A 10,614-nucleotide genomic window follows, 5' to 3' on the forward strand; every position below is an offset into this window, starting at 1 on the left:
ATTTACCTTTTTGGGAAAATAAAGACTATTTGTTCATTTTATAAAACATTAAATGAATTATTTACAGTTACATTTAGAAATGCACCGAGGTTAGAGAAGCACAATAGTGGCCCAACGTTGCAGTATCGTATATGTAGTATAGTATGTATAGGCCTAGTATAGCTCAGATCTGCTTCATCAGATTCCTGCTCATGTTTACAAGTTTATGCACATTCAAAATATAACTCCTCCCATCTCTGTTGTCCGAAATTTGGAGAGTTGTAATATAGTCTGCTGTGCATGTCATTGCTCCGCTGCTATAGTGGATCTCAAGCAGACAGTCTGACAGAGGCCCATTTGGGTCTCTGGTCTCTGACAAAGTTTAGAGGAGGCCTTACGCTGCGCATTATCGGAGGACTACACGGATGCAACGCGTCACTACCCACAGCAGAGCGGGTCCACCAGCCGCGCTGCTCACCTATATTGGTGAGATCTACAGATAAACTCATCTTTCAGAAATTTTACTGACCGGGTTGACACTTCAGCGTGAGAAATTTGGGGTGTGGCGTGTGAGCGTGTGAAACCAGTCAAATGCGTGTGTCTCACGGCCAATGCATGAGGATTGACAGCCCTGCTACATAAAAATGCTGCTTCAAGAGTCGAGCGCTGCAGACAGAGCTGAGGTAAGCTAATGCTATTAGCTAAAGTAAATGTGTTGACCTGGCATCAGTAAGTTAGACATGAAAGCATGGCAGAATAACAGCAACTAGCGGCCGGACTGAATGTGTGAGGGTGTAAAAATATCTACTTAGCTATCTATAGCTATACTTATCTATAGTCACTCCGCATTTTTACAAAGTTGTAGGCAAAACTGTCTTTTAATTGCTTTAAATATGCTAGTTTCATGTTTCTGTTTTTATTTGATAATTGTGCTGGTTTTACTGTAAAGTGTCTTTGACTAGCCTACTATATGAATAAAATGTATTATTATTTAGCCTTTGCCTTAAAAGTGAGCAGAGGGAATAATGTTCCTCGGGAAATGGACCCTAAGGACTTTAGGCTTAATTTCAAACCCTTATTCACAACTCGAGGACATGTTTTACATGCATATGCACATCTCTATACACTATATCTAATTCTTTGTAGGCTACAATTAATATTCATGCAGAACAAATCAGAAAGGGACAACAACTAGAAAAATAAGTAAGTGACTTCAATACACGCTGTGAGCATTTGCAAAACAACATTCATAGTTTATTCTTCTGACAAGTGGCCGCACCAAAATAAAAAGATGAAGAAGCAGTGTGGTGTTCCCGGTGTGATGAATGTAAACTACACTACATAAGTACTGTATATAAGCCACATTATTGGTCCAGGGATGGGAGAGTTATTGAGGTTATGAAACCAATGTAAGCTATAATAAAAAAACATTAGGCCTAAATATTGGAGAGTAACACAAACTGTCCTTTATTAGAGAAGGATAAGCAACAAGAAAATTAATCATGACTGTTTTGGTCTCTGACCAGTCTGCCATTATGATCATCTGGGAATATCGCTACATTAATATCGTCACACTTAATCTCCTGAGCGCGTCCTGTAACCTAAAGCTGAGACCACGGACGCTGTGCTGCTCATCTCTACTTTTACAGAGAGAGTGGACACTGATACAACTTGCAGGTCTGCCGGCAGGCGGCGGCCACTGGGCAGCGGCCGCATGCCAGGCAGCCTTGAAACATTACCGTCCCAACGGAAAAGTCCCACTCCGCATCCGGGTGCCAGTGCAACCATTTCTAACCATCTAAACAACTGTGGTAGGGTTTAAATCAAACTTGCGAAAACAATCGTGACAAGTAGGTTAATGCATGTTAATAAAAATAAAGCAGAACACATGCAGGAAACAACAGAATAACTGTTAAACACGTTTATTTCGGATCAGACGGCAGCTGATTTGGCACATGAGACTCCAGGATTAATTTTAGCCTGGCTGTTAGCCTGCTCTGGGCCAGGCTAGCCTCAAAGAATAAATCTCCATGGTTATTTGGCTGGGTTTAATTTGGTTTCGTGCAACCAGGTCAAAGCTAAATTCATCCAGGATAACTTGAATATCCCGGCTGAATCCCTTATCTTAGTTTCGTGCAACAGGCCCCAGCTCTTTTAGTGGACATTGATGATAATAATAATAATAATAATAATAATAATAGATTTTATTTATAGTGCACTTTTCATCAATAAATCTCAAAGTGCTACAGGTAAAAAAGAGAAAAATAAAACAAAAAAGAAAGAATAAAAAAAGAAAAAAGCTATTCTTAGTAGAGAGGATAAAAAAAAGCTTTGCTAAAAATCCCTATTGTCCCATTGATTACATTGCAGCCTGGTTTGCAGCTGTCAGCTGCAGGTCTCTCGCTCAATACTGGACCACTCTCAAAAAATGTTGATCACATTAGTCACTTAGACACAAAAACATGCAAAAATAGGGTGCAAGTTGAAAAATACTAAATGTTCCCTTTAAACCAAGGTCATCTACAAGTCCCACTGTGGCTCAACACTGACAGTCTGAACTATAGGCAGTGAGCATGTGAACACACACACTTAAGTCTGGGTGGACATTTCATGTGTGTGAATTAAGCAAACACCAACTGCAGTAAATGACGAAGCCGTTTGTTTTAAAGAACAAGCTTGTAACTGCATCTTTAAAAAAGAAATAACAAAAGTATAGACTCTGTCGGAGATTGGGTTCACGTCTCAAATTTGGCCAGAAGTCGAAGTTGTGTTGTCTCTGTTGATGTAGTTTGTTAAAAGCTAGAGTATTAATTGATTGTCAGCGTCAGTTCAAGTAGTTAAGACACTGCTAACCGCTTTTGGCCATCAACACGGCCGCATCAGCTGATCTGCATCAGTGCATCAGCTGGTCAACTCCCCTCGCTGCCAAATTGCTACTTAAGCTGCTTTTGTTTGCTGCTAACTGCTTGCTGCTCGCATCTGTGCACCTCCTCTCCAGATCCACCTAGTCATGTATAACGTGACTTACGCTTCTATTTCATCGTTGCTGCAATTTTCATATGGGGGAATAGTTTAGCTATTGGTTTATTATAAGCTAACAGCTTATTGCTGTTGCTTTCCCCTCACTGTTTGCTATTTCATGGTGCTCGTGAAAGGTCAGGGTCAGGTTACTCTTAACAGAGCCATACTGCCAAATTGAATTCGTAATTAACTCAATAAAATTTCTTAAAGCATTTTTATTGTCTGCATTGTTCTTGATTTAATGGACCTGACAGAACTGTAATAATGTGTATAAACAGTGTAATATTAAGTCTTATATCGCAGCATACATAGTAAGAAGACACTGACTCAGTCAGTCCAGATCATTTTTCTTCCGGTATAACTTTCTGTAAATGTAATAATGTTCTTCTTTATGGGTAATGAATTACTTTTCAATGGAAATTCAAGATAAGAGTTACCCTCTGCCTACCGTTGTACAGACCCTGGTGGTGGGGAGCCATCTCCTCTCCCGCTGCCCTCATCTGCACCCCGTCCTTGCTTCGGGAGCCACTGCTAAAGGTCCCTTTGCCGTGCTCCAGCCCGGTGCTTTGCTGACAGTGATGGTGGTGCCGTATAGACTCTGGACTACCGACAATCACCCGGCCTTTCTTCAGGTGCTCAGGCGTTCCCATGCCTGCCAGCTTGGCCTCCGGACTCCCACAGCCTGACCCCTTCCCCATGGTAACTGACCGTTGTCTCTGACTCAGCTCTGGGCTGGACTTGGCAGTGCCTTTCCCACAGCCTGCTGACGCCTGCCCGGACATCAATAGCTGTTTATGGGCTTGTAGGTCAGAGTTGCAGGGATTAGGGTGGTAGTTACATGGCAGTCTGGTGGGGGACTTGCTGTGTTTCTCCGGGCTGTGTCCCCAAAGGCCACGGGGTTCCCCGTTGGTGAGGGACCCCCCACGGGGGCGGCAGGATTGGGGAAAGGTGTGGTACTCTTGGGTGGAGCTGTGTCTCCTGCCTGTTGATTCACACACATCTGCGGGTTTCTGGGCGTGCTCAGAGGAGATACCTCTGGATCCAGGACTGGCGTTTGAGCCCAGGGGATGGGGTTTGAGGTGAGGGTTGTCTGGGCTATCGGTACTCCCCGTGCTGGAGGTGCTGCTCCCATCCCCAACGTCTCGCAGCAGGCCAGGTGGTGGGACACTTCCACCCAGCTGGGACAAGCTGCTCTGACTGTCAATGGAGCTCCTACGACCAGGCCCTCCATGTCCGCCCATGCCTCCACCGCTTCCCCCTCCTCCAGCCACAGCTGCGGCCCTCTCCTCATCCAGCATGAGGCACACCTCCTTAAGCTCCAGGTTTTCCTGCATGATGTCCAGCTGCCGTTGCTCCAGCTCTTTCAGCTTCTGCAGGTAGATGGTCACCTCCTTCCTCATCAGGCCTGCACTGAAGCGGCCCAGACGCTGCCACTCTCGCGACACACGCTTTCCCTTCTGCCGGTCGTCATCCAGGAAGCAGCACAGGTCCCGCAGCTCCTGATTGTCCTCCTGCAGTTTCTGGTTCACGTCCTAGTTTACATAGACACACACACACACACACACACACACACACACACACACACACAGGCAGGCAGGCACACACACAAACACACAGACACATACACACGCGCACACACAGCAGCAGCAGCACAGTGAGGGATTACATCCACATCCATGCTGGGAGGGATCATTTGATGAGTGAGAAGAGTGTACCCATAATGCAGTAGTATGTGAGGTGTTTCTTGTAGAACTGAAATGATAAATTGATCAACAGAAAATGAATCAGTAACTATTTCGATAATGCCCAACCTTCTCTAGTTCCAGCTTCTCAAATGTTAAGGATTTGCTGCTATCCTTTGGACAATTTGTTTTAGACAATTGACAGAACAAGCCATGCCATTTTCTGCTTTAAAAAAATGCCAATAGTTGCCGATACATTTCTATCAATCATCTCGATCAATGACAAATGATTTCTGCTCTAAATGAAAATATTAGTTGGAGCTCTGTTTACTTGACGATGTTAAAACAAAATGATACCTCAGAACTAGGAATATTCTTAACACAATCAATGTTTTGTCCACTCATGTCTGATGGCTACAATCATTTCCCTCCACTGTCCTCCACTAAAGAAACTCTTAGCCGTCTAACACATATGATTTTTTCAACTCATTGATCAGTTGATTTAATCTACAGATCTGTAAAACTAAGTTTCTCTAAAGAGAATCATGTAAACCTACTGTAACAAATAATAAATCATGTGTTTATCAGTGAGGTGCTCATGTTACTGAAATTACATTTTATTTGTAATTAATATATTTAAAATGATTTACCCTTGCATCCATCATTCCTTCATTCTATCTATTCCATATGCAACAGGGTAATGGTTTCATAACCTTTATTATTTAACGGACATTTTGCCCTTAACTGACAATCATACACAGAGTTCAGGGGCTGGGGGGTGGGTGAAACAAATAGTTGCATTGTTTCCATTTTCCATGGGCGGCTGTGGCTCAGTGGTAGAGCGGTTGCCTCCCAATCAGAAGGTTGGTGGTTCGATCCCCGCCCCTGCAGTCATTGTCGAAGTGTCCTTGGGCAAGACACTGAACCCTGAGTTGCCCCCGGTGCTGCGCAGCGGAGTGTGAATGTGTGTGAATGTTTATCTGATGAGCAGGTGGCACCTTGTATGGCAGCCCCGGCCACAGTGTATGAATGTGTGTGAATGGTGAATGTTTCCTGTAGATGCTGCTCTTTGAGCAGTTGTTAAGACTGGAAAAGCGCTGTATAAATACAGCACATTTACATTTCCAAAATTAGTGGAATAATTATATCTGACATGACCATATCATTTATAAACATTTTAAATAACAAAATAGTGGTAGGTCATACATCTAATTTCATATACTGTTTTAGTTTTTTTTTTTTTCCAGGGCTCTGGGTTATGTGATAAGTGACAATTAGTTCTCAGCTGAGACCATTGTCAACACATATGCAAGGCGCAAAAAACGAAAATTATTGTGGCACTATTCTGGCCATCTTGCCGTGCCAACGTTGCAATAGAGGTTGCCTAAATGCAATGTATATAGATTTGCTGTCAGCTTACTGATTGATTGTGTGTTTTGTATAGATTTGTACTTTTATACATTTTATTCCACTTTGTTTAAACGGCAAAGTGGAGAGGCCTTGTTCACCTGGTTGGAGCTGGTGAATGTTGTGCGCTTAGGCCTTTGACCCTTTTTGTGGATCTACCGATCTACTGTGTATTACTTTTTTTTGTGTCATTGGGATACGTCAAAATATGAACCTCTGTAAAGTTAGACGGACTTGACAGATTCACGGTTTGTGGTTTTCATCCGAAAGAACCGTCTACATTTGTGGATAAAGGAAATACATCCTTTTGAGTATTCTGCTTTGAGTCAAGCAAAAATAGATACAGATAGCCAAAGATAAATTTCAACTGCTTCACTGTCTTTGAATATAAAACTTCCAAATTCACTCCACACAGCTAGGGTCTCCCTATCAACATACTACAACTGTTAATTATAGAAAAGCGGGCCCAGCCTATTTTTAATACATTTTTATTGGGAAAACAATTCAACATCGCCAATCTTATTGAGTCTAGCTCTTCGAAAATCACTCCACATATGTAAGGCCTCCCTAGCAACGTACTACACCTGCTAATTATAGAAAAGCTGTCTCTGCCTATTTTTTATTAATTTTTATTGGGATACAATTCCATACCGTCAATCTTATTGAGCCTTCCAAAGTCACTGCACACGTAGAAGGTTGTAACACAGCAGTTTTTCTTTTTACCAAAATAGTAAAGTCTTCAAACTTACCTCACACATAATTAGTATTCTTCTTCCACCTATGTTGTTTATATATATATATATATATATATATATATATATGTGTGTGTGTGTGTGTGTGTATAATTTGTTTTTAAGTAGCTCAATCTGTAGGGAATTGGGTAGGGAACCGAGCCCCATACGGACCAAAGTACAGAGTGTGGATTGGTGGCTGGAGAGATGCTACTTCCCCTCATGGGCACCTCCTGCTCTTGAGCAAGGCACCGTAACCCCCCTACCGCTCAGGGCACCCCATTTGCGCGTGAATAGGACCTGAGCATGTGTGTGTATTTCAGGCCTGTGTGTAGTGATTACTAACAAAACAGTGTAAATTGAAATTTCCCCAATGGTGATCAATAAACAGTATAAAGTATTATAAAATGATCATATATTTGTTGTAGAACAACTACTTTCTTGAAATGTAATATTTCCAAAAATGATTAGATTTAGTATTTTTGAAAAGTTATCGTTATAGGTCAACCGTCAGGTAAGCAGTTATAGTGAGGTAAGTGTGAAAACACTTCTGTTTGGAATTATTAAAGTATAAAATGTTTTAAGCGATAAATATTCCCTAAAATTATGCATATGATTATTTTTTTAACGTTAGTGATGTGGTACAACAAGCAGAATACTAATTATGTGTAAGGTAACTTTAGAAACAATATTTAATTTAATAAATGATTTTGGTAAAAAAGAATATTCCCTAAAATTATAATTATGGTTATTTTTGAAAACTGAGTGCTGTAGTACAACCAGCGGGGGGGCCTTATATGTATGAGGTAAGTTAAAAGACGTGACTCTTATTTAATTATTAAAATATTAAGTGTTTTTGGTAAAAAACATTCCCCAAAATTATTATTATGGTTATTTTTGAAGTGCTCTAGTACAACCAGCTGGGGGGGCCTCATGTGTTTGGAGTGAATCTGGAAGAGCTTGGCTCTATAAGATGGACGGTATTGAAATGTTTTCCCAATACAAATTCATTAAAAGTAGGCTGAGCTTTTCCATATTAAGAAGGTATTGTGTGTAGATAGGGAGGCCCTAGATATGTGATTTTATTATTTGGGAAGCACCTATGTAGATAAGGAGGCCCTAGATATGTGATGTTGTGATTTTGGAAGCATCAGGCTTCATAAGAAGGAAATATTTCATTTTCCCCAATACAAATTCATTAAAAATAGCCAGAGCCAAATTTTTCATAATTAACAGTTGTAGTATGTTGATAGAGAGACTCTAGATGTGTGGCGTAAATTTGGTGAATTTAGTTACTGTGTAGCAGTTGAAACTTATCTTTGTATCCATTTTCGGTTTTGCAGTTTGTAGACCGTCCCCAGACGCTCTGCTGATACGGTCAGCAGACCGCAGAACGGTCAAAGGGATGCATTTTATTTATGTTTTTTGGATGAAAAGCGGGTTGTAGCTTGTTGACTACCATACTACGATTAGACAGAGCTGCCTATTGAGTAATGAAAACGTTTTGCCTATGTTTTATTGAACCACAAATAGCGAATTTTACGAACCTGCGATTTCTGTCTAATTTGACCAAAGTTGCCAATTTTTTAATTATGAAAAATGTTTGTTAAATTGTTCCAATTTAACTTAGCATGTTTGTTTAGTCCATATGTACTTGTGCTGTGTTCCCCAAGTGGTAGGCCAGGTCACATCTGCTACAATGAGTATATATTTTGTTGCCCCCCTGGCTCGAATGTCAAACCGCCTATGCTGACAATCTTTAAATGTGGCCATATATGTCAGACTGTTTCCTCTCTCCGATTTAGCATGCGAGCATTACACACCTGTACTGAAACCAGCGGGAAAACACCTCCCCGGGGCCCCCACCCATCTCACCTTTAAGCTTCGTATCTCGTTCAGGTGCTGCTGGAGTCTCCGGTTCACCTCCCGCATCAGATTGCCGTGCTCCACGATGGCGCTCCGTTTTCCAGCCTCTGTCCTCCGCAGCCGCCGCACCAGCTCCTCTTTGCCCCACTTCAGCAGCTCTTCGTCGCTGATTTTGGAGATGTCCTCTGACGGACTCTGTGCGCTTTTGGACAGCTGCGGCTGATGTGCGCCTCTCTCCATCCTGTTAAACTACACAGTGGAGGTTGGCAGACGGACAAAAAAAGTAGCCTAGGCTACTGTGTTCGGTGAATTTCAGAGAACAAGATACCAAACCAAACCCCATAGAAAAATACATCAGTGACAAGTCTGATCCAAACGCTGGTTTCACCCCACCCCTCTTCTCATGTCCGTGGAATTACATGGCTTTAATTTTGGCTATGCCTCTGTCTCTCCCCCGGCCATGCTGCAGCTCCGATATCCGCCGGGTGCTTTGCTGCTATATCCCCGCTGCTGTCAGAGTGTCGGTGTGCACGCTGTGTCTCCGGCGGAGCCCTTTGGATGGCTTGGCGGGTCGGATTCAGGTGCATGCCGGCCTGCCCTATCCCACTCCAGCTGCTCAGTCCTCGCTACCACTGTCCAACCGCCGGGAAGGACAGGGGGGGAGGACTGCAAGGGCGGCAGGTTGCAGGTACACAGCTGGAGAGGCAAGATGGTAAGGTGCGTTGGGTAGGGTGGAGAAAAGAATCTCTCTCTCTCTCTCTCTCTCTCTCTCTCTCTCTCTCTCTCTCTCTCTCTCTCTCTCTCTCTCTCTCTCTCTCTCTCTCTCTCTCTCTCTCTCTCTCTCTCTCTCTCACACCTTTTTGACTGATGGCGCCATCTGCTGTAGCTGTAAGGGAAATATGTCAAAATCAAGATCCATGTGCCAAATCTTCCTTTTTTTCCTTACGTTTTTGCCACTGTTATCCAAAGAGGACAAAAGTACTCACTTCCTGTAATAAAGTATAAGTACAGATACTTGTGTTAAAAAATGCTCTGGTAAAAGTAGAAGTAGGGGAGAGCCGGGACAGTTGAAACACTTTTTAATCAAACGTAATTTACAAAGCTATCGTATCGCACTTAAGGCAAACTGGGGCTCTTTGAAATGAAAAAAGCAACGATTGAGATTCACTTGGCTACACTTTGAGTATCGCAATGCTGTCATACAGTTAAGGTTAGGTTGAGTAAAGATGTTATTGCATTGCTTACTTTGGCCTTTACAACACAATAATCATTAATTATTTGGTACTGCGTCTCCCTAGCTCATCCACACACCATCCGGTTATAGGCCTCCAAACCTTTGTAGGAGTTAAGGTCTGCAGCTGTGTATGGGCTTGGCGAAAAAGAGCAGGGAGTAGAGTAGCTATATCGGCATATGCAACTGAAAGAAGAATCACCGAAGCGTCATGAAAGTAAGAAGAGAGATCCAACTTGTAGGGATTTGCACCGTCACCGTCTTATCTTGTGGTCCAAGTCCGTCCCTATATGTCTTTGTATCTTGAATGCTTTTCTGTTGTGTAGTCATGGCTACATTCACCTAAAGTATCCATGTCTGTTTTCCGTCATTGCTAAGCGTGTATGAAGCGGTTAATGAAATATCATGCAATGTGGATGATTCCTCTATTTTTATAGCTAGAACCGTACGTTTTTCCATTTAAATCATGTTTCTAGTATGGAAAATGTTTCACTAGGTTTTTACATGGGTTAGGCCGTAGCCCATCCAAATGGTTAACATTGGAAAATGCGAATTCCTACCTTTGTATATTTACTTAAAAGACACGGAGTAACAGCCAGGTTCAACCGTCCTGACATAGACATATGCCATTATAGCATGTTTTCCTTTTCATGTAAACAAACATGCAATATAAAATTCTGGGATTGTGGAGAACACT

General features: G+C 42.3%; 1 protein-coding gene across 1 annotated transcript in view; it reads right to left on the reverse strand.

Annotated features, from left to right (window-relative positions):
- The window catches only part of LOC117960946 (coiled-coil domain-containing protein 85A-like), a 40,871-nt gene extending 31,419 nt beyond the window's left edge, over window positions 1-9,452 (reverse strand). Inside the window, exons 1-2 of the mRNA XM_034899270.1 lie at window positions 8,696-9,452; window positions 3,449-4,532 (exon numbers count right to left, since the gene is read on the reverse strand). Coding sequence (XP_034755161.1) covers window positions 3,449-4,532; window positions 8,696-8,926 — 1,315 coding nt within the window. The 5' untranslated portion in view covers window positions 8,927-9,452. The remainder of the gene's footprint in view (window positions 1-3,448; window positions 4,533-8,695) is intronic.
- Between the last annotated feature and the right edge of the window lie 1,162 nt (window positions 9,453-10,614).

This window comes from Etheostoma cragini, chromosome 17 (genome assembly GCF_013103735.1).
Source record: "Etheostoma cragini isolate CJK2018 chromosome 17, CSU_Ecrag_1.0, whole genome shotgun sequence".
Lineage (NCBI taxonomy): Eukaryota > Metazoa > Chordata > Actinopteri > Perciformes > Percidae > Etheostoma > Etheostoma cragini.